Source organism: Sorex araneus, chromosome 2, assembly GCF_027595985.1.
Source record: "Sorex araneus isolate mSorAra2 chromosome 2, mSorAra2.pri, whole genome shotgun sequence".
Classification (NCBI taxonomy): Eukaryota; Metazoa; Chordata; class Mammalia; order Eulipotyphla; family Soricidae; genus Sorex; species Sorex araneus.
Window position 1 is genome coordinate 312,654,220 of NC_073303.1, and position 25,680 is coordinate 312,679,899.

General features: G+C 36.9%; 1 protein-coding gene across 1 annotated transcript in view; it reads left to right on the forward strand.

The window, feature by feature from the left end:
- The window catches only part of WDR49 (WD repeat domain 49), a gene marked incomplete at its 3' end in the record, with an annotated part of 203,853 nt that overhangs the window by 100,628 nt on the left and 77,545 nt on the right, over nucleotides 1-25,680 (forward strand). Inside the window, exons 9-11 of the mRNA XM_055128340.1 lie at nucleotides 1,557-1,721; nucleotides 6,071-6,186; nucleotides 24,778-24,908. Coding sequence (XP_054984315.1) covers nucleotides 1,557-1,721; nucleotides 6,071-6,186; nucleotides 24,778-24,908 — 412 coding nt within the window. The remainder of the gene's footprint in view (nucleotides 1-1,556; nucleotides 1,722-6,070; nucleotides 6,187-24,777; nucleotides 24,909-25,680) is intronic.

A 25,680-nucleotide genomic window follows, 5' to 3' on the forward strand; every position in this document is an offset into this window, starting at 1 on the left:
AGGGGCTGATCCTTGGTCAGCTGCATGCAAGGCAAGCACCTTATTCACTGTACTATCTATCCACCCTCAAAGAGTTTTTGTAATAATCCTATGAGGAAGGGAAAAGGCTGACACTCAATACATACATGCTTCCATTTCAATTTCATATTGACCTTCCTCATCTTTTGTTCCATAAAACCTCGTGAGTAGATATTAATTCTTCTTCTTCACAACACTCATGTTAATATATCTAACATGAGTGTAGCATCGGTTTTTGTAGCATCGGTTGAAATTTATATATTTTTTCTGTTCCTCTACCTATCCCTGTAGTACTTATCTTAGAGCTTACATTTAACCAAGATTGTGCATTTTCTAAGATTCCTGCTTGGTTAAATTAAGCACGTGTCTCTTGTCTGGTATGTGATCATAGTTTTAAGGTTCAAATACCATTTTAATGTACAAGCAAAAACTGTAGCCTCTTTGAGATCTTGTATTCATTAGAAAAACATCACTGTAGTTATGAAGCTGATCACAGAGTCAGTGATGCTGAGAGAGAGAAAATGAATGAATAAATGAATGCACACCTGCATTGCATAAGAACCAATTATCCAGGCCCTCTGAATATAAGCTTAATAAATCATTTGATTTAGGTTTATTAAGTTTAACATACTCTTAATAATTTTACTCTTTTACAATGGCTATCAATACCAAAGCAGATAAATATATTTGTTAAGTTCTCTCTAAATCTCAATAATCTTTCAACTTCCCTTCTGTACATTTGTGTGTTTAGTGTTTTATTTTTCTTTTGTTCCTTCCTACAATACCCCAAATCTTATTAATAAGGTGGTTATGACCCATAAATCTCTTATAGGATATCTAATATCTAGAGCTAAAGTTAGCAGTCTCCTTCTCACTCTTAAGTATCTCATTATCAGACTGCTATATATAATCCTGTTCCTCCTTGTGTTTGCTCCTTTCATCCTGAAGTACATTTGCAAGTCCACGGTTAACCTTCTTGTGTTATTTGATTGTATGACCAATCAATAATTGTATTTAGCTGTACATAACACCTTGAGAAAGGAAATAGATAAAATAATGATGCTAAAATCAATAATTCTAGAAATTTATACAATTAAATTTGTTTCATAATAATATTTTCTGAATGCTAAGTGCAAGTCAAGATTTAATAAAAACGTCTCTTACCATTTTGTAAATATAATTGAGCACCGTGACTAATGAAATCAGCTTTTTCATTTCAGTGCAAAAGATTTGCAATCTTATTTTCAGTAGGATATTTTTCAGAATGTCCTCTAGGTACTAAGTTTACTGGGAAGTAGAAGTAGATTACTATCTTTCCAGATAAAGAGAATCGTTACTGCATTATTTCAGTTCTAGCCTAGAAATTGAAATGTTGCCAGCTTAACCAAAGGAAAAGAACTGCATTACTTAAATGTCTTTAACTATTGTGGATCTCAGGAGATCTCAGGAAATATAAAGGCGAGATATTTTTCTCTTGAATTAAAAATGGTTGACTTTTAGGCTATATTGAATTCTCCACAATGTTATTTTTTTCTTAGGTAATCAGCTCTGATGCTGGGTCGACTGTTTTCTTCTGGATGATAGACACTGGGAAGAAAATCAAACAGTTTACTAGTTGCCATGGCAATGCAGAAATAAGCACCATGGCCTTTGATACAAATGAGACACGGCTTTTGACTGGCAGTACAGATGGGACTGTAAAGGTGAGAGAACACAGACATGCTTTTCTATCCAAATACGAGGGCACTATCTTGGGTGAAGAGAATATATATATTTCTTAATATATATATGTATATATATATTTCTGCTCTCTCTAGGCAAAAAACCAATATATATAAAAGTTGAAAGAGCAGAAATGAGACATTATAAGAGAATTAAGAATTTAAACCAACTAATAGCAAAATTGCTAGGAAAATCTCTGTGGATAAATGATTAGATGTTTTTATTATTCTAGATATAAATACAACTTCAAAACGTGGGCTTGTTTCTGAAAGCCTGTCCCAGAATTTGGAATAGAGGATAATTATGAAGAATAAGATAAAGGTCTCAATAATTTTTATGTTTGATTTAATATCTTTATTTTTCTTTTTCTCGGTTTATACAATAATAAATCAGGGTAACGTAGTAAGGCACATCTGGGGATGCTGGGGAGATATTTTAGCTTTAAGGAATATGCTCTAAGCCTGCTTTGATCACTGGTAGCTCATGCTTGCCCTACCTGCACCACTAGTTTATGGCCGTAGTGGTCCCTGAGCAGTCCAGGATGGCCTTGATGCCTGCAACACTGCAGGGGTCAGTCAAGACCACACTGTCAGGTTTCAGCATGGACTGTCGAGCATTATCATAAGGACGAGCCCACCGGGCCTGTGAAGGCTTGCTCCACCAAAAAAGAAATAAATGCAAAATGTTCAGAATACAAGTGTTTGAAAACACAGCCTTTATTTTACTTTGTATGTTTATGTGAAGGTAAGAAAAATAAATAAAGCATTGTATGAGGAACAAGCATCATCTTATTTTATATCCTTAATTAATAACATTTTGTGCTATAAAATAACTAATGTTTCCAAACAAGGGATAGCTCTCCAGAGGCTGGAGAGATAGTAGAGTGGTCAAGGCACATGCCTTGCAGTTTGCTAATGCTGGTTCAATCTCTGGCATTGATTCCCAAGCCCTGCCAGGAGTGATCCCTGAGCGGAGCTTGGAGTAAACCCTGAGCATAAACAGGTGTGTGCCCCCAACAACAACAAAACACTGCCCTTCTTGGAGTTAAGTCCACTTTCTAGAAATGATCAGATTTCCATCCAATGTTAGATATTTGCTATTTGAAATTTTGCCCAACAGTGAATCTCCTTGTTCCTTTGTTCCTTTCAGCTTTTGAATGACAGTAATTGATTGGAAATGACTTGTGATGCTTTTAGGTAATAGAAGAAAATTTCTTGAGTAAGCTTTGAATGGCAATTAAATTTCTGTCATAAATGAAGAAGTTATTGACTAGATGTACTTTAACATCTAGTAAAAATGGGTATATGTAATGTTTTTCAGTGAATTGCAGAGGGAAGAAAACAGAAAGTTATCTGCACATGTGGGCAGAACAACATACACGTTATGGTCAATTATCAAGAAATTAGCATAAACTTACTATATTTAGTTTATGCTAATTTCTTAGCATAAGCTAAATATAGTAAAATATGGACTGGAGGTCTTACAGTAATCTAATTGATGGGAGCCCTGATGAGATGGATGGAAGGCAAAAATTGCAAATGACTCTCTTATATTAGAGAACAATCTGAATTGAAGAATGGCATTAATACTCCATTGTAATTCCCCCTGCTGCTTTTTTTTGGGGGGGATGGGGGGAGAGATAAGAATGGTGGTGATCAGGGATTGCTCCTGGCTGTGAAATCTAGCTAATGGGTTCAGGGGAACAACCGGGGTGCCAGGATCAAATCCTGGTCAGCAAGGCAAATGTCCTACCACTACTGTCCTATTTCTCCAGTCACTTGTTATCCCTATTTTTGAAAGTAACTATTATTAGAGTAAAAGATAAGGCAGATTTGTACTTGGTTACTAAAACTGTGACACTTAATCTCCTGGAGAGTGCCAGGGGTCACTCCTGAGCAAAGACCCAAGAACAACCTTTAGTACCTACAGGGCAAACCCAACCCCTACCTTCCAAATGTGATGTCACCGTCTATTATTGGTATCAGGGTAATATTGGCCTTATAGAATCTATTTTGAAGAATTAATATTTATTTAATTTTTTTGAAGAAATTGGGAAGGACAGATAATAGGTTGACTTTATTTTATTTTATTTTTAAAAATTTTTATTGAGATCATCATGTGAAAAGTTACAAAGCTATAAGGCTTAATGTAAAAAACTAAGGCTCTCCGAGGGGCTCGCACACTCGCGGGCTCTCCGGGCAGCTCTGTCTCACCTCTCGCGTTCGGTGCCCCGGAACCGCTGTGTGTGCTGTCGGTCAAGGGCAGGCGACAGAAGGAAGAAGACCAAACTGGTTGCTCGATCAGTTTATTTCATCCTCTCTCCCTGCTTCTATCCCGGCTCTCGGTTTCTCCCTGGATCTCTGGATCTGGTCCCCCAACCCACTCTTACAGCCTAGTTAAATCTCCCCAGCATGAGGGGGTTGGGATCTACACCTAGGTGTAGTCACCATCAATAGGGTTGAGGTTCCTTTCCCTTAGGGGATGCTTCTCCTAGGACTTAATTCTCTTTCAGCAGGAGGATCCACCCAAGGGCAGAGTCCCATGAGTGTGTTTCTCTTCTCCTCAGCCAGCAAACATATAAGAATTCATAATATTAATCATTTTGTATGGACACAATAAGAGATGCATTAAAGCTTATGGAATTGCTCTCCTGGGGGCCATCTCAATCTCAGACTATAGTGCTCAGGCCAGATCAGTCTTTCCTATCCCTAGCAGGGTCCTAGTCTCATCATTACTTTTGGATCATGACAGGATTTGTCTATGATCAAGCTCTTAACTTATAGTTAAGAATTAGGCACTTTGGCCAGGCCCATCTAGATGCCAGGGTAGCACATAACTCACCGCTTGCCCTGGATCCGTCCCGTCCCTCGTCGGGACCCTGCTTTTGGGGTGCTAGGAACTGAGGGCAACTGAGGCTTAAGTGGAGAAAGCAGATGCCCGGGAGGGAATAATATTCGAGGCCAATTAAGTCCCAAGTTACAAAAGCATAATATTGTCTTCTTGTGTCCATACAAAAAGGACATTGCTTTAAAGTAAATTATTCAAACAAAAGGCACAAGAAGAGGAAAGGCAATATTAACTTATATAATATAAATTCAGTATCCTAGGAAGGCCTGACCTTACAAATTAGCAGAGTCAGATTAAGGGAAAGCCGCGGATTAACTCTTTTGGGGAAGAGAGCATGGGGAAGTGATTATAGCTAAACAAAGGGATGGAGAGATTCGGGAACACCTTGATGGGTGTGACTGGGGTAAGCCTAAACTCCGAGGAAAACCGGGACAAGCTACTTATGTCAAGGAGGGAGAGGACAAAGTAATGTCATCCTACAGCTTAAGTCTCAGTCATACAATGATCAAACACCCATCCCTTCACCAGTGCACATGTCCCACCACAAAGAACTCCAGTATACTTCCCATCCCATCCCCACCCCCGCCTATGTGGCTGATGATTTTCACTTTACTTTCTCTTTACTTTGATTACAATCAATATTTCAACAGAAAACTCACTGTTATTATTTGTAATTTTCCCCCAACAATCAGACCAGCTGAAAAGGCATCATTTGATACTTTGTTTTCCATTGTTGAGAATGAAGAGCATATGAGGTTTTGGATTTCTGGTATTTTAGTAATTAAGTCCAGAGAAATTTCTGCCAGAAATCACATCATTGCAAGTTCGTACCTCTGTTTAGTGAGCCTTATAAGATGGCAGTTCCCACGCTGCTGCCTGGGAAAAAAAAAAGGCCAAGAGAGAAAAACCTTTCCCTTCCTGGGGCAGCATGGGGCCGTAGCTTAGTTCACAGTCTAGAGGCATTTCTAATAGGTTAACTTTAAAGTTTGATAGCACTCACTACTAAAACTATTTGAAGCTAGAGTTTTGTTTGGGAAAAGATTTTTAATTTCTGTTATAGATTTTTAATCTTTGAAGCATACTTGATTAGTAAGGCTTCTTTTTCATAAATGAGGAAGCTGGAATTTAGAAAACAAAGAACCAATATTTTGATATACTATAAGTATGAAGTAATATATCTTCATACTTTTATACATTCTTTATATCTTCATACTTTTATACATTCTTTTCCATAAAAACATTAATTTATAGCCTTTAAGTCAATCATTGTTGAGATAGACAACATGGTTACAAACATAAATATAATGACCACTTTGAGTAGCGGATTTTATTTATTTCATTTCTTAGGTGATCGAGAAATGATCACCAAAATATAAACACAAAATTAAAAATGAGTAATATTATATCATGCTGCTTTGCTCACTGATGAATAAATTTTCCTTTTTAATCTCAAAAGTGATTTTAATTATTTTTTTTCTTAAAGATATGGGACTTCAATGGATATTGCCACTACACATTAAGTGTTGGGCAAGAGGGAGCAGTGGATATTACACAGATCTTAGCTCTTAAGAAGACAATATTGGTTACAGGCTGGGAAAGGTATGTTTTATAAAAAAACAAACAAAAGAAAGATGAAATAATTTTGTACTTGAATTAAAATATAATAGGAAATGAACACAAACATTTTGACAGATTAACTTTTTGGTGATCTAGGTGAATGATAACTCTAGTAAAATTGATGGAATGTTGATTGAATAAAATATAATTTTGTGTAACGAACAGTTTTGAAAAGTAGTATAGACATTTGTCCTGGTTTGGGAGTTTTATTTTCAGACTTTCATAGACATTTATAGATAGGCATACACAACCACTTTCTTGGGGTAAGTCCAAGAGATTTTCAGAGTTTTATTCCCATTAACTTTTTTTATTGCTGTTATTGGATCACACTCAGGACTTACTCCTGTTTCTATATGCAAGTGTCACTCCTTGAAGGCTTGGGGGACCATATGGCATGCTGGGAATTGAACTTGGGTCAGCTGGCTGCAAAGCAACCACCTTATCTGCTAGGTTAATTCTCCAGTCCCAGTACTCAATGACTGTTTCTTTTTTTACTTTCTGCTTTGGGCCAAACTGAATGGTGCTCAGGATTTACTCCTGTCTCTGCACTCAGGAATAACTCATGTTGGTGCTCAGGGGGCCATAAAGGATGCCAAAGATCAAACTCTGGCTGGTTATGTGCAAAGCAAATATCCTTTTCTCTGTAGTATCACTCCACTACCCAAATAATTTTCCCCCTAAAATTAATATTATTAAAGCATCATTAATTACAAAATTATTCATACCTGGGTTTTTGACATATAGTGTTGCACCACTCATATCACCACGAGTGTCAACTTCCTTCCACTAGTGTTCTCAGGTATTTCTGACTCCTTCACCAGGCCTCACTTGCATCTTGTCTGGAAGCTTTTAAGTTTGGATGTTAAAGTGTGGATCTCATGATTTAAGTGTTGTTAACTCTGTGGTTTGGATATTTATCTCTATCGTTTCTTAATACCACCAATGTACCTGAATAAACACCCTTAGCCTCTGCACCCATTGCTTCTCATTATTCTTATTACCTTCTTAATGAATAAATTGCATCACTTTAACTATAAAAGAAACATATTATTTCTTTGTTATTATTTTAATTTGTGGGCTGGAGTGATAGCTAAGCGAGTAGGGCATTTGCCTTGCATGTGGCCAACCCAGGTTCGATTCCTCCACCCCTCTCGAAGAGCCCAGCAAACTACTGAGAGTATCTCACCTGCGTGGCAGAGCCTGGCAAGCTAGCCATGGCGTATTCGATATGCCAAAAACAGTAATAATGAGTCTTACAATGGAGACGTTACTGGTGCCCACTTGAGCAAATCGATGAGCAACGGGATGACAGTGACAGTGACAGTGATTTTAATGTGTAAAATTGAAAAATGGCTTTCTGAGTTTTAATTGAAAAACAGCTTACTGGGTTTTGTGTAAGTACCTCCTTTGTATAAGACAGAGAAGGAAAGACCTAGTTACTGTTTCTTAGGATCAATTGATTTGTTTCATCGTAAGAAAAATTACTTTTCTTGCAATTATAAGTGGGGCATTTTCTGTGCTATTAGGTATACACCAAAAAACAGAAGTGTGATTTTTTTATTTTAATTTTTTATTAGTGAATCATTATGAGGTACAGTTACAGACTTACAAACTTTTGTGCTTGCTTTTTGGTCATACACAATGATTGAGTACCCATCCCTCCACCAGTGCCCATTTTCCATCACCATTGATCCAAGCATCTCTCCCACTACCCACAACCTGCACCCCCCCTCCTCTGTGGCAGGGTTTTTGGTCTCTCTCTCCTTTTGGGTGTTGTGGTTTACAATAGAGGTGTTAAGTGGTCATCATAGTCTATTTTCGGTCTATAGTCTACTTTCAGCAGAAGTGTGATTTTTTTTTAAATATATGTCGGTAAACAACTAAAGTTCACTAAAATGTGCTCAGATAGGTAGTTTATCTAATATTATTTACTATAGAATTGTTATTTCAAAAGTTTGAAGCTATGATTTAATCAGATTTTAAACATAGAAAACTAGTAACATATATGGATATATTTGGGGATCCTTTTGTTTATTTTTGGACAACATCCAGTGGTTCTCAGGGCTATTTCTGACTCTGTGCTCAGGGATCACTTCTGGCAGTCTTTGGGGACCATATGGCATTCCATGAATCCAACCTGGGTTGGTCACATGCAAGGCAAATGCCCTACCTGTTGCACTATTGCTCCAGTTCCTATTTTGGGATTTTTATCAATCATCTGAAAAGGTTTTATTTTTCATTTTAAAATAGGAGTCACTTCCAGCAGTGTTGGAGGAATACTGAATTTATAACCTGTAAACTCCAGGGCCATTTGCAGTGGTGAATTGAGCTATGACTAAAACTATTTCCCTGGTCCAAAAGGATTTTCTCCTTTATTGAAATAATACATATACTAGACAATAAATCACTTTCACATACAATTTATTTTCCATAGTTTTACCTAAGAAAAGATAGTCCAGATTACTCTCACGAATCACGAAATCCCGTTAATCACCGATTTCTCCGGCGATTTCTTGGGCGGGCTCAGTAACATCTCATTTCGTCCTTTCCCTGAGATCTTACATCTCCACTCGACAGCCTTGCAAGCTTCCCATGGTATATTCATATGCAAAATCCAGTAACAAGCTGGATCTCATTCTCCTGACCCTGAAGAGCACTCAGTGCAACATAGTTAGGAGGGCCGAGTCGAGATTACTCTACTTGATATTAATACTAGCACACTCATAATCATTCTGGAAAGCAAGGTGTTCTAACATTACTGGGAAGCCTTGGTGTCTATTAATGGCTCTCAGAGATTACAGATCTCTATAATTTGACGTTGAATAAATAAATTCATTTCTCTAACAGCATGCCAGGGTATGTTTATGGTACACAGTGAATCCAATTTAAATTGTGAAATGACAAAAAATAGTTCAAAACTTGAACTTTAATGTAAGTCAATATTTTGGATACACAATTTTCTCTAATATGATTTTTAGATATGCATATTTAAAATTAGACTAAAGTATAACGTTTTAAAAATAGCTTAGAGAAAATTTTTTTATGGTTACATTTATACTGTCATCTAAAAGTGGTTCAGTGGAATCCTTGATATCTTAATCTATATTTGTGGGTGATCACTTTATATGATCTTAGGGAAGAATGTTGGCAAAATCTGAAATTAGGTGAGAAAAAGTTAGGGCTTTTTTGTCTCCTAACTATTCCATTTTTCACAAATTTGTTACAAATTACAAAAGAAAATGGGAACTAAAAGGTGCTCTCCACCCTGAACATACAAACACTAGAGTACTATGCAGCTGAAAGAAAACTTGAACCCTTTCAGTTTTCTGTAACTTGGAATAAACTAGAGGGTATCGTAGTAAGTGAAATAAGTCAGAGGGAGAAGGACAAGTAGAGCATGATTAACTATTTGTGGTATGCAGCATAACAAAACAAGAAAATAATAACAAATGGTGATAAAGTCTTGGTCCGGGAGACTGAGATTACAGAGAAATAAAGAAGTGGATCAGAAATAACATAAGGACACTGAGGGAATGTATTAGGCACCTTGTTCATTGTGTCATAGCTATACACCAAGGTTGTAAATATTAACATTATTGTAAACATGCAACCTTAACATAAAAAATAAAAATTAATTAAAATATTTTTAAAAGTCTTTAATTTTGGGCAGATATACTTAAAAATAAACGTATGAATTTAGTCAGTAAAGAAATACCTGACCACATTTACCTTGAAAAACTTAAATGAATAAATCATAAAATACATAACATTTACTGATAAAAATCAAGTCAAGCATTCATAATAATCTCTTTAAATTAAATAATATAATTTATAGAATATAATACAACTCTATTTTCAAATTTATAAACCTTGATTTTTTTTTCTTTTTGGGTAACACCTGGCAATGCACAGGGGTTACTCCAGGCTCTGCACTCAGGAATCATTCCTGGTGGTACTCAGGGGACCATATGGGATGCTGGGAATCGAACCCGGGTCGACCACATGCAAGGCAAACGCCCTACCTGCTGTACTATTGATCCAGCCCCATAAACCTTGCTTTTGGTGTTTTCCCTCTTTTATATTCTTTCTGTAAAGAAAAAAGCCTCAATTTATAACGTTATTATCTGTGTAAAATATAAATACAGGAATACAAACACTAAACTAGACAATCATTCAAATGATTTTGAAAATATCATAGATATGGTGGTAAAGAGCTGTCACACTGGGTTGTTCATTTGCCTTGCAAGTAGCAGACCTAGGGTCTATTCCCAGCACCCTATATAGTCCACTGAACCTATGGTTACTAATCCATAGATATATACACACATGTATAAATGACCATCTTTCACAAAATATTGTAAAATGTAGCTGTTGAAAAGATTTGATGTCAACATATTTTAAGTTAAATAAGATTAACAATTAAAAGTTTTTCAATGATAAAAATACATAGTATAGTCATGTATAATTTTAAATGATTTATTAATAAATTTTTATGTTGGCAACTCAGTTGGTATCTTTTATTAGAATAAGATTCAGAACCAAAGTTATTATCTAGTCTTAATAACTATATTAAAACAGAATATACCCTATTCAGAAGGTATGTTTAAAATTGGCAAGCATTTTCTAATCTAATTTTCAGTGTTCAAAATATCACACAGAAAATGTTAGGAAAAAGAATAAAAACTAACTGATTTACATTGAACTCATTTTTATTGTTTTGGAATTAAAACCTAAAAATTAGATAGACCACAGCAAGATAAGCTCTTATGACAGTTGGACTAACACACACACACACACACACACACACACACACACACGCAAACCTGTTTGAGAAAAACATTTTTATATCTAGTTTGTTCTCTTCATGGCAAATTTTGCACGATAAGTTTTGGTGAGAATTATTTTCTTATTGCTTAGGATGGGAGCGATAGCACAGTGGGTAGGGCATTTGCCTTGCACGTGACCGACCTGGGTTTGATTCCTCGGTCCTTCTCAGAGAGCCGGGCAAGCTACTGAGAGAATCTCGCCCACACAGCAGAGCCTGGCAGGCTACCCATGGGGTATTTGATATGCCAAAAACAGTAACAACAAGTCTCACAATGGAGTCATTACTGGTGCCCGCTCGAGTAAATTTATGAACAACGGGACAACAGTGCTACAGTGCTATAAAAAATTGCTTAAAAGATATTTTTAAAAACTTATTTTTTGTGTTTCAAAGGCAAACTCACTTTGCTTCTACAGAATTGGTCATCAGATCTAAGTTATGAATTAGAGATGTGATAATTTCACAGGATGACTAAAGATTTTGAATGTGAGGTGTGAAATTGAATTGAACTAGTACCCTCATTCAATGTCACAAAGAACAAACCTCTCAGACTCTCAAAATGGCTTTAAAATGCACTCATTCCGCTCTGTAACTCTTGACAAAAGTACAAACTTAAAAGTTATCATTGAAATAGACAGTCAGAGAAACAGAGTAGATTCTTAAGATATTTTAAGAATAACTATTATTTCAAGTGAAAATTATAGGTTAGGTTTTAAAGGAAAGGTGTCAGTTAATTTGTTTCTCAACATTTTGACACACAAGGGCAAATATAAGAAGAGCTACATTTTAATCATCTTAAGAAAATAAGTGGTGCCTTTTGAGTGTCAGCACCTACATGTATCTAGTTAATAAGTTAAAATATATTTGGCATTAAATTTTAGCTGGGACATCATATAGAATTGGCCTGTTATGCTTCACACTCATTATAAAATAGCAGTCTCTTCAATCAACTATTTTCATTTATTTTCCCCAAGTTGTCTTTTATGAAAACATCATGATTTACAAAGTTATACACGGTTTGGTCTTAGACATACAATATTCCGTCATGGATCTCACCACCAGTTTCATCTATCCTATACCAGTTTTCACAGAATCCCTCTCCCAACGACCTTTCCTCCTCACCACCTGCCATATCGACACACCCGTAGTTTGCTTATTAATGTTTGGGCTTATGATTTTGGTGTTGTTGGTTCTGTGCTCTGAATATTTAGCTTAATACCACTAATATCCATTGACCCTTGCACGCTGTCGCTTCTCCACTCCCTCCACTTAATTTTTTTCATTTTTCTTCTACTTTGGGATGCAGGGTGATCTAGACAACCCCCCTTAAACTATTGCCTTTCCTTTAGTTGCTCTAAACACCACATTTTAAGTGCTATCATCCTCTGTTTATCCTTCTGATTAGCTTCATTTAACATAATATCTTTCAGTTCCATCCATGTTGCAGAAAATGACATAATTTTGTCATTTCTTACTGCAGCATAGTATTCTACTATGTTTATATAAACTGGGCGGAGCGATAGCACAGCAGGTAGGGCATTTGCCATCCCTCTCAGAGAGCCCTGCAAGCTACCAAGAGTATCCCACCCATATGGCAGAGCCTGGCGAGCTCCCTGTGGTGTATTCGATATGCCAAAACCAGTAACAACAAGTCTCACAATGGAGACATTACTGGTGCCCACTCGAGCAAATCAATGAACAACGGGAAGACAATGCTACAGTGCATATATAAACCATGTCTTCATAACCCACTGATCTGTTGTAGGAAATCTAGTTTGATTCCAAATCTTAGTTACTGTACTGAATTCTACAATGAATAATGATCTGCATATGTCCTTTTTTTTATTAGTTTATTTTTAATTAGAGAGTCATCGTGAGGGTACAGTTACAGATCTATACATCTTTGTGCTCATGTTTCCCCCATACAAAGTTCGATAACCCATCCCTTCACCAGTGCCCATTCTCCACCACCAGTAAACCCAACATCCTTCCCCCCCTCCCCAGTCCCGTCTCCCCCCACCCCACCCTGCCACTATGGCAGGGAATTCCCTTTTGTTCTCTTTTTCTGATTAGATGTTGTGGTTTGCAATAAAGGTGTTGAGTGGCCATTGTGTTCAGTCTCTAGTCTGTATTCGGCCCGCATCACCCTTCTCCCACATGACCTCCAACCACATTTTACTTGGTGGTCCCTTCCCTGAGTTACCCAGAATGAGAGACCAGCCTCCAAGCCATGGAGACAATCTCCTGGTACTTATTTCTACTATTCTTGGACATTAGTCTTATAGTCTATTATTCTATATTCCACAGATGAGTGCAATCTTTCTATGTCTGTCTCTCTCTTTCTGACTCATTTCACTTAGCATGATACTTTCCATGTTGATCCACTTATATGCAAATGTCATGACCTCATTTTTTCTAACAGCTACATAATATTCCATTGTATAGATGTACCAGAGTTTCTTCAACCAGTCATCTGTTCTAGGGCACTCGGGTTTTTTCCAGATTCTGGCTATTGTAAACAGTGCTGTGCATATGTCCTTTTGAGTGAATGTTTTCTCTCCTGGAGATAAATACCCCAAAGTGGAATTGCTGGGTAGTATGGCAGCTCAAATTTAAGTCTGCAGAGAAGCCTCCATATTCTTTTCCATAGGGGTTGAACTAGACAACTTTCTGACCAGCAGTGGATGAGAGTTTCATTTGTACTACTTGCCCATCAGCACAGATTTTTCCCATTGTATTTTAATATGTGCCATATGTGCTCAGTGGTATGAGATGGCACCTCATTGTTGTCTTGATTTCCCTAATAATATGTGATGATGAGTACTTTTGTGTGCCTATTGGCCATCCATAAGTTTTCCTCAGAAAAAACCTCTTTTCATTTCTTCTTCCCATTTCTTGATGGAGCTTTTGGAGTTTGTTATTGTTGTTGATCTTTGAGAATACTTTATATATCCTGGATATCAACTCTTTACCTGATGTGTTGACAGCAAATATTTACCTCCCATTGAGTTAGTTGTCTTTTAGTTTTAGCCTGAATTTTTTTTGTGATGGAAAAACTCTTTAATTTGGGGATCTGAACCATAGTACAGAGGGTAGGGCATTTGCCTTGCACGCAACCCACCCGGGTTCAATCCCTAACATTCCATATGGTCCACTGAGCACCGCCAGGAGTAATTCCTGAGTGCAGAGCCAGGAGTATCCCCTGAGCATTGCTAGGTGTGACCCCAAAAGCAAAAAAAATTAATAAATTAAAAAATTATTTAGTTTGATGTAGTCCCATTTTTTTTTTTTATTCTGTTGCCTTTGCCAGTGGCATTGTTTCATTGAATATAACTTTGAGGTCCAGATCTTGAAGCGTCCTGTTTACTTTTTCCTCAATTTATCTTATAGATTCTGGTCTGATATCAAGACCTTTGGTTCAAATTGAATTAATTTTTGTGCAAGGTGTGAAAACAGGTTAGTTTTAATTTTTAAATTTCTTACAGTTTTGCCAGCACCATTTGTTGAAGGGTGTTTATTCACTCCATTTTGTGCTCCCAGCTTCTTTTTCAAATATTACATGAACATATACGTGGAACTTTCTTCTTGGATATTCTACTCTTACCCAGTGGGAAAGAGTCTATCCTTATTCCAATATTATGCTGTTTTGGTCACTATAGCTATGTAGTATAGTTTCAAGAAAGGTGATGAGACACGAACCTCCTCCACCCATTTCTTATTTTTCAGTGTGGTTTGGCTACTTGTTTTCTTTTATGATTCTATTCAAACTTTATTATGGAGTATTCTAAGTTCTGGGAGAATGTCGTCTGAATTCAGATAGATATTTCATTGAATCTACATAGTAGTTTAGGTAGGATGGTCATTTTGACAATATTTATTCTTCCAATTCAAGAACATGGGACTAATTTTCCATTTCCTGGTATCCTATATCTATAAGTATTTTGAAGTTGTCATGATGTAGATCTGCCACCACTTTTGTTAAATTGATTCCTAGATATTTGATGCTCTTGACACTATTTTGAATAGGATAGATTTTTTTATTTCATTCTCCTCTGGTTAATGATTTGTATATAAGAATGCAACTAATTTTGTATATTAACTTTGTAGTTGGTCACTTTGCTGTATTAGTTAATGTTTCTAGAATTTCTAGAAGGTTTTTTAGTGATTCTTTTGGGTTATTTATGTATAATATCATGTCATGCTCAAATAGATATAGTTTGACTTCTTTTCCAGTTTGAATATCTTTGATTTTCTTTTCTCTCCTGATTGCTATCATTAGAACTTCTAATACTATGTTGAATGAAAGTGGAGATAGTATATATCCTTACTTTGTATCTTATCTCAATAGAATGCTTTCAGTTTTTAGCTATTAAAAAAAATTTACTGTGGACTTGTTATAAATAGCTTTACTATCTTGAGAAAAGTCCCTACGAGCTTATTTTGTTAGGATTTTTTTTAAATAATAAACGAATGTTGATTTTTATCAAAAGCTTTCTTTGCATTGATTAATATAGTCACATGATTTTTAATCATCCTTTTACTGATCACGATTACGATCATGAAATCCCATTAATCACCAATTTTCAGGTGGGCTCAGTAACCTCTCATTTTGTCCTTTCCCTGAGATCTTAGAAGTCTATCTCGACTCGGCCCTCCTGATGATGTCTCGCTGGGGGCTCTTTCAGGGTCAGGGGAATGAGATCCAGCTTGTTACTGGATTTTGCATATGAATACACCATGGGAAGCTTGCAAGGTTGTCCCATGTGGGCAGGAAACTCTCAGAAGATTGCCAGTTTCTCCCAGAGGGAGAAGCAGGCTACAAGATATCTTCTGGGAGCTTGCTTTTAAGTCTCTCTGGATGTTGGCCGTTGATGGGATTACACACACCTGGGTTCCTCTGCCTTCATGCATGAGGCCTGTCTGAACATGTGGAGAGGGACCTCGACCTTTTACTGATGTGGTATGTTATTTGATTTATGTATATTAAACCCTCCTTGCAACCTTGGAATAAATCATATTTTATTGTGGTGTATGATTTTTTTGATATGCTATTGGATTTGGTTTGCTAAGATTTTGTTGAAAAATTTTCCATTGATGTCAATCAAGGAGTTTGGCTGAAGTTTTGTTCTATAGAAATGTCTTTGTATGCTTTGGATATCAGTGTAATAGCTCCATAAAAATTTGGGGAAGGATTCATGTTTCATTAGTATTTTGGAAGAGCTTAAGATAGCAGTAAATCTTCTAAGGTTTGAAAAAACTCACTAGTAATCTCTATGGACCAGGACTTCTGTTTTTTTGTTTTGTTTTTGAGATTCTTCTTCTTCTTTTTTTTTTTTTTTTGCTTTTTTTGGGTCACACCTGGCGTTGCACAGGGGTTCCTCCTGGCTCTGCACTCAGAAATTACTCCTGGCGGTGCTCAGGGGACCATATGAGATGCTGGGAATTGAACCCGGGTCAGTCTCATGCAAGGCAAACGCCCTATCCACTGTGCTATCTCTCCAGCCCCTGTTTTTGAGATTCTTAATGTTTCAATTTCTTTGCTTATGATTGTTAATTGAAATATTACAGCTGTTAATTTTAATGTTTCTATCTCCTTTCTTGATTGCTTATGACTCAGGCTTTCTATTTCCTCTTAATTCAGTTTTGGGACATTACATGTTTTTAAGAATATGTCCATTTCTTCTAGGCTTTCCAACTTAACAAAGTAGAGTTGTTCATAATAAGCTCTCATTGTCTTGGATTTCCAAGGGCTCTGTTGTCATTTTTCCCCTTTTTTTTCTGATCCTAATTATTTGAATAATTTCTCTTTTTGTGTGTGAATTTAGCCAATGAAATTTTAAATCTTATTAATTTATTTGAACAACTAGTTTCTTGGGTTTCTTTGATTTTTTTGTATTGCTTTATTGATTTCTATCCTGTTAATGTGTGCTCTGGTTTTCATTAGTTTCTTAACTCAATTAGCCTTTGGAATCATTTATCGTTGGTCCTTCAAATGTTTGAGATGTGTGTTTCCATTGCTCAGTTTATCCCTCTTCTTAATGTAGGGCTGTAGTGCTATGGATTTCCCTTTAAGTATAACTTTTGATGTGGCTCATAGATTTTGATACCTTGTTTTATTGTCGGTGCATCAAGAAATTATTTTGATCTCTTCCTTAATTTCCTCTTTGATCCAGCTGTTATTTAGTAGCATGCTGTTCAGATTCTAGGTGCAAGAGCTTTTCCACATCTCTTTATGATTATTTCTATCTTTGTGGTATTGTCATCTGAGAAGACGTTTACTATGATCTTTATGTGTATAATCACCAAACGACTAGGAATCCCATGGCTCTCTCTTGCCGCCTGCATTTGGTGATCTCGCACCGCTTCCTCACCCAAGGATGGCTGATGCCATGGGCTGACAAAGGAGGAAACGAAGGCCAGGCTGGTTGGTGATCAGTTGCCATTTGTTCCATTCTCCCCACTAGCTTGTTCCAATCTCACTAAGTCCCTCATTCCCGACTCCTCCTTTCTCCCTCACTCGTCTCCACGCTCTGACTCACACCACCTTGGTCTCTCCCTAGTCTTTCCAAATTTTCCAGCACAACCAACATATCAAAGCTCTTCCTGATCACCTGCAGCCAGGAGATCAGGCAAAATACCACCGAGGGTTTTTTTCCCTTTCCTTAGTCCAACAATCATTTAAACGGTCATCTTAATTTTACTCCTTAATAATATTAGTTATTTTGTATGGACACAGTAAGAGATACATTAAGCTTATAGGATGACTCTCCTGGGGACATCTCGCTATAGATCTCAGACTACAGTGCTCAGGCCAGATTAATCTTTTCTAACCCTAGCAGGGTCCTAATCTAATTGTTACTTTTAGGATCATGACAGAATTTGTCCATGACCATGCTCTTAATGTTATAGTTAAGTATTATGGCGCTTTGACAAGGCCCATTTTGATGCCAGGTAGCTCACAGCTTGCTCTGGGTCCATCCAATCTCTCTTTGGGACCCTTCTTTTGGAGTCTAGGAAGTAAGGGCAACTAAGGCTTAAGGTGAGAGAACAGATGCCCAGGAGTGAATATTATTCAGAGTCAATTAACAACCAAGTTACAAAAGCATAGAATTAACTGTCTTCCTGAGTCTATACAAAAAGGACACCACTCTGAATTAACTATGAAAGGACATAAAGAGAAGAGAAAAGCAATATTTACAAGTTAACAGAGTCTGATTAGGAGGTAAATGTGATTGACCAGTTGGGGAAGCAGAGCACAAAGAAAGAGATAAACACAGAGGAATGGGGGTGCCTCAGGAGCAATGTAAATGGGTGCAACCCAATTAACTTAAGCTCCCTGTGGCAAGGCAGAAAGGACAAACCAATGTTATCTTACATTTATGTTTATAAATTTATGTAGGTTTATATTATGCCCAAATATATGATCTATCCTGGAGAATATTCTTTGTGCACTAAAGAATGCATACTTGGATTTTTTAGGTTGAAGGGCCCTGTATATATCATTAGTTCCATTTCCTGATATTTTATATCTATAGGTGTTTTTAAGTTTTCATGGTATAGATCTACCACCACTTTTGCTAAATTGATTCCTAGATATGTGTTGTTCTTGGACACTATTTTATTCAAAATATTCAAAAATTCGAAATATTCAGGATAGATTCTTTTTGATCTCTTTCTCAGAGACCAAAGCTTTTCTAGTTCCTCATTTAGTGCTCTATGTTTTTACTGGCATTATGTCTATTTTATCTATCAAATGGTGACAATGGAATGTTGAGGTTCTTCACTGCTATTGTGTTCCCATCCATGTGTTTCTTTAGGTTTGTGAGCAGAAGTTTTATAAACTTTGAGGCTTCTACAATTTGGTTTATATCTGTTAATTAAATTTAGTAAGGCCAACCCATTCCTCTGCCCCTCTCGGAGTGCCTGGCAAGCAACCCAGAGTATCGCACCTGCACAGCAGAGCCTGGCAAGCTACCCATGGTGTATTTGATATGCCAAAAACAGTAACAATAAGTCTCACAATGAGAGACATTATTGGTGCCCGCTTGAACAAATTGATGAGCAACGGGATGACAGTGACAGTGACAGTGACTTCTTGATCTATTGTTCCATTAACCAATAATTTGTGTCCATCCCTAACTCAAATTTCCTTATGTTGAATGTTATTTAGTCTGATAAGTATGGATGTCCCCAGCTCCAACCCTTCCCCGCACCCCAGACCAGTCCCACCTTATTGGCATGTGTAACTGTTTTACATCCTTCTTCTATGAGTCTGTGTCTGTCCTGTAATTTTAGATGTGTTTCATATAAGTAGAAAATACATAGATTTTTATTTCCTAATCCATTCCACCACTCTGTTTTTTTATGTGATACTTCAGTCCATTTATGTTCAGGGATATAATTAATTTAAAGAGCTATGTTGCCATTTTACTTTGTTAGGTTTTGGATTCTACAATTGTCTATTTGTTTATGTAAGAAGGTTTTCAGCAATTCATTCAGGGCTGGCTTTGTTATCACAAATGTTGCCAGCTCTTGTTATTCTGAGAATGTTTTTATCTCTCATTCCAATCTAAATAAAAGCTCTGTGGGATAGTGGACTCAAGGTTGAAATTTTCTTTCAGTGAGTAGTTTGATTATGTAATTCTACTCTTTTCTTGCCTGTTTGATATCATATGGGAGATCTGTTTAGAATCATAATAGATTTATAATGTTACTTCCCATATATTTAAAATTTTTTTCTTTTCCTGATTTAAGAAGCATGTTAAGAAGCATGGTTTCCACTATTTTGATTACTCCGTGTCTTGTTCTTCTTGAAGTTTTCGTTGATACTCTTTTAACCTCTTGGATTAGTACAGCTGCCTCCCTCTGAAAGTGGGGACGGTCTGAGCCATTATCTCTCCCACCACTCATTCTTCCACTTTCCCTTGTACATTACTCTCCAGTATTCCTAAAATTGGGAGATTATTCATCTTGTCTTTGGTCATTGCATTACCTTGCATTTCCTCTATTCTTTGTCTCTTTCTGCTTTTTTAACTTTTGTTTCAATGCTGGCCTGCATTTTTCTCTTCAAGTTTCTCTATACGGACTTGCTATTATGTTCTTTAGCTGCTTCAATTCCATTTGTATGAAATCTCCCATCCTCAAAAAAAAAAAGTTGTTTTCTGAATTGGCTGAATTTCTCATCAAGTGATGTCTTGATTTTTCTGTTAAATGCTTGCTTGATTTCTGTAGCCTGTACAGTGGATGTTGACTTTAGGTCTTCATCAACCAGGTTCAAGTATTTCGATGTGTTTGTGGACTTGCCTGGATTTCTGTGTCTATTTGTGAATGCACCTGACTTCCTTCGTTTTCCGATTGCATTTTGAGATTTTTGGATGTTAGCGGTATGGATTTGGGTTTCTATTTACTTGAGAAATGATCTGTTGAGTTGTTTATACCAGACAGATACTAATATTACATCTGTTATTCAGGCTATTTAGTGTTTGAATATGCCCTGATAGTTGTCAGCCAGTTACTGACTTAAGTCAGCCAGTTACTGACTTAAGTTAACTGAGATTTAAGACTGTATACTCTCTGTGAAATCAGAATGCCTCACCCAATACTCCTCCCCACAATATAAGAAATGTATTTGGTAATTTTTTGAGCAGAGATGCTAGGTTCTGCACTGTCTGGAGTTTAGAGGACATACACAAGCTAGGACCAATAACTGACCTGGAGGTGGGGTCTTACAGTGCAGGGTAGAAGAATGAGGTCCTAAGGCTTTCTGGTGTGTAGCTGTGTGAGATTTCAGGGTGGGGAGGGGCAGTTACAGGCTTCAATGGTGCAGGGCAGAAAGATGGGTTCCCCTGATTTCCCTACATGTGTCTGCAAGGTTTTAGGGCCAACCAATTATTTTCTTAGAGAAAATCAATGTACAGATAGTCCAGTATTCACCACAATCTTAGATTTGCAATGAACTTATTTGTAGTTTTGGTTGCAAATAAGTATTAATATATTATATTTAAATGTTGATATTATTGATTAAAAATGGATATTTAATATTTTCCAGCAAACATTTATTAGATAACTATTGTGTACTAGGAACTATTCTGGACTCTTCTAATATACAAGGATCAAAACTTTGTTCTTCTAAAACCCTGTTTACTATTAAAGAAGCAGAAAACAAAATAATAGAGAGCACCAAGTCATATAACAACATTTGCAATAAAGAAAATTAAAGTAAGGTAGGGATAACATAGTCAAAGGAGAATCTTTAGACACTAGCAAAAATATTTTCTTAAATCATTGTCTTGATAAATACATATCCAACATAATAAAGGTACGACAATACTTGTTATGAAATTACAGAATAAGTAAAGGTTTCAGTGGCATAGATACCATACATATATTTATTTAAGTAAAATGTGAATATTGTAGGTGCAGTGCAACCAATTGCTTAATCCGTACCTGTAGAGTGAGTGTGTCAGTGGCCTGATGATGCCTTCAGGCCTCCTGATACCCTCCAAATTGCTGCTGTGTCTCTGGCCAGATCCCAACAACTTGGGACCAAATTTCCCAAGAAATTAAAATGTCAAAAGTTAGGTATATGACAGTCACATCCACAAATCTGGATAGCACAGCGGGTAGGGCATTGCCTTGCATGCAGCCAACTGGGGTTCGATTCCTCTGTCCCTCTCGGAGAGCCCATCAAGCTACAGAGAATATCCACCCACCCGGCAAAGGCTGGCAAACTACCTATGGCATATTCGATATGCCAATACCAGTAACAAGCTCACAATGGAGACGATACTGGTGCCCACTCTAGCAAATTGATGAGCAGTGGGATGACAGTGACAGTGATAATACAAGCTCATTTTTCAGCCTGACTTCAGAGACTCATAAATAAATCTAGAAAGAGATCAAAAGCCGCAGTTGATATTGAACCCCTGTAAGGCTGAACAGACCAGGATAAATCAAAGGCGGGGGAGGCTGGTTAGTCTGGTGTCTGTCCAAGTAGAACCCCTGGCAGTCACTTGTTCCCACAATCCAAAGTCACTGCCATGCCCTCAGCCAGACTCCACCCTCTCAGGATAGATCTCATGAAGGTATTAACCTGTTAAAAATTTGATATGCAATTTTGTGATTGAAATCTCTAGGCTTTCTAGGAGTCATGGTGGCTACCTCCCCCAACTTCCCTGTACTTTTGGAAGACTTGGCACTTCGCTTCCTCACCCCAAACCTCACACTCAGTTACAAAGCTACCCCAGTCTTACCTTTCTAATAAAAATACTGCACGTCCTGAACAAACACAGTGACCTCTTAGTACCTATTTTGCAAGCCATAATGCACAAAAGAAGGAGAGGAGAGATAGAGGGAAAAAAAGAGAGAAAGAGAGAGATAGAGAGAGATGAAAGTGCCTGCCATAGAGGCAGGCTGGGGGTCGGGTATGGGGTATTGGGAGATGATGTGTGTGTGGGGGTGGGAACCAGGCAACATTGGTGATTGGAAATGTACACTGGTGTAGGCATGGTTGTTAGATCATTGCATGACAAATCTAATCATGAACAGCTTTGTAATGGTTTATCTCACATATAATCAATAAAAAATTAAAAATAATTTGGCATTCATGTCCACTTTATTCAGTTTTATCTGTAGCTGAATAAACAGCAGTACTCATACATTAAAAATGTGAATATTGGAAAAAGTCAGAGGGAAATATTTCTTTTAACTTCATTTGTTAAGGAAGCCTAACTGAATAAAATAGATCATAAAGAATGAGAGTGTTTATATGTGAATATTTCTGTGTAAGAACAAATGCATATATAGAATAGAATATCATGTATGGAAACATTATATGAAATGACTAATCACAAGCTAAAATTACTCAACAATGGAAAACCTTAGGAATTAAGACGCTTCTAGTTTGACTGAAATTTATTTGGTTCTATAGAAACCTTGAATGAGGTTTTAAAAATTGAGCAGAAGAAATGGAAGCATACCAAAAGGAAATAGTTATATTTTTTAAAAGGAGAGAGAGAACAATGGGAGATACAGAATAATTGAAGAAAAAATAAACAAGGAAAAACAGGCTATATTTAAGAACAGGGGTTTTAAAGAAAAGAAAGTAACATCCATCAGAGGTTGAGGTTGTTAGGACAGTTAGGAGGTCTTCACAATTAAGAACATAGAAGCAAAATTTCAGGAAAGTGAAGAGAAAATAGGGGAAAACTATCAATCTTGGGGTTTCAAATGTTCCTTTGAGATATGTGTGACTTTAGAATGCACACAGTCATATTTGAACCAGAACTTAAATCAAAAGGAAGCTCACTGTACCCGAATTTGAATCCTCCAAATTTAAGTTATATATATATGTATATATATATATTTTAAGTTTTTATTTTATTGAATCACCGTGAAAAAAGTTACAAAGCTTTCAGGTTTAAGTCTCAGTCACTGATTAAACCCCCATCCCTTCACCAGTGCACATGTTCCACCACCAAGAAACCCAATATACCCCCCTCCCGCCTACCCCCCACCTAAGTAGCTAATGATCTTTAATTTATTCTCTCTATACTTTGAATACATTCAATATTTCAACAGAGAACTCACTATTATAGTTCAAAATTTTCCCCTAACAATCAGGCCTGCTGAAAAGGCATCATTCAATAATTTCTTTTCATTGCTGAGAGTTCATTGCTCTGAGTTCGTGCATCTTGATCATAGTCTTTAGGAGCAGAGGCTCCGTTTTTCGAGCCGCAGCTCTGGGTCTTACCTGGTCAGAAGGCATGCCGGTAATGCCCCCCCTCCCAGGACCACCTATAGGCTACGACACTAAAAAGTCCTACCTCTGGGTTGGGGGTCTTAGAAGGTGGCTCTCGCCATGTGGATGCTGCCGCCGCCACCATTTTCTGCTCAAAAAAACAGGGCAGAGAGGGAAAGTCCCTCCCTGGGCGGCACAAGGTTGTAGCTCGTTTCACAGTCTAGATGCGTTTCTGCAAGAAGCTGCTCTGGGTGCCAAAATGGGTTAGAAGACCTCTTGATCATAGTCTTTAGGAGCAGAGGGTCCGTTTCTCGTGCTGCAGCTCTGGATCTTATCTGGGCAGAAGCTAAGTTTTATATTTCTTCTTTTCCCAACAGACACACGCATTTCATGTTTTGTCCATTCTGACCTGTCCTCAGATTGGCCAACAGTTCTCCAAGACACAAATATCTTATTTAAAATTTTTTTCAAAAATATATGTTTTATGTTCAATTCCTTTTAAGCAGTATTTTTCAGCATTCCACAAATGATAGTTATCCAAAATGCCTAGTGAGGAAGAACTATGGTCAAGTAAGTTTGCGAACTGCTTTAGGAAGTGTTAATATGCTAGATGTTATGGAAGCTCTAAAGGAAATAAACTTTTAACTTAAAATTAAAAAATTGTTAACATATTCCTTTTTATGTTAAAAGTCATACAACTTTTATTGGTTCAGTGGTGCCCAATTGCTTTAGTGTATTGGTGATGGATAATTAATCTGATAAATACATACATGTTTGGTGGAAATGATTGTGAAAGGATAATGAACCTTCTAATACCACATTTTCATAACTTATGAGATTATTCAGTGAGAAAATACAAAAGAATCTTCAAAGTGGAGGAACATTTAGGGAAAAAATTAGGAGATTATACAGTTTTAGATATCTCAATCATACCATTTAAGTAGATAATAATTACTCAATATCTTTATTATTTTAGAGTGAGAGCTAGATTTTCTATCCATTTTACTAGGACTATTACTGTGTTTCGACCTCAGAACTACAATCAACATTTTATACAGCCTGACGAATGGAGAGGAAAAATACAACACCAGGATGACATCTTATGTGCTGCGTTTTTACCTCCTCAAACTCTTGCTACAGGTTAACTGAACCTTTTCTTTACAATAAGTGATTTAAGTTTTCCTTTTTTTCTTAATCACTTTTTTTTAAAATATATAAAAATTTTATTTCTACTAGTTGCAGATATGGAGAGAAATATATATATTTTTAAGCGGGTCTATTTTACCTATGCCCCACCTGACTAGTTAAATAGGGCAATGAATGGAAATGGGAACAGGGTGGAAATGGGGGCCCCTTTTAGTATAACCTGAGCATTTCAATCTAATTTGGGTAAACGGACATGCATTTTAAAGGTCAGTATTTAGCCCATTATGCTCATCTCCTAATTTGAACCTTATGCAAGTATAGTATAATTATCAACTGAAAAAATAGCATTGGTACAATAAAATAAATTGCATACTTACTTAGATGTAACCAGCGTTTTTTACTGTGTAGGGAAACATTAATCCCCAGTCACGAGCTATTCAAGTGCCATACATTTTAAAGGAAGTTGAGTTTTCAGAACTGACCTTTGGGCCTTCTCTAGAAAGGACCCTCAGGTATTATATTAATATGTCTTTTTTTAATTTAATAGTTTATTTTTAATTAGTGAGTCAACGTGAGGGTACAGTTACAGATTTATACATTTTTGTGCTCATGTTTCTCCCTTACAAAGTTTGATAACCCATCCCTTCACCAGTGCCCATTCTCTACCAAAAGTAAACCCAACATCCCTCTCCCCCCTCCCCAGTCCTGTCTCCCCCCACCCCACACTGCCTTAATCACTTTTTAATGGAAGTTTTTATTTCTTCTT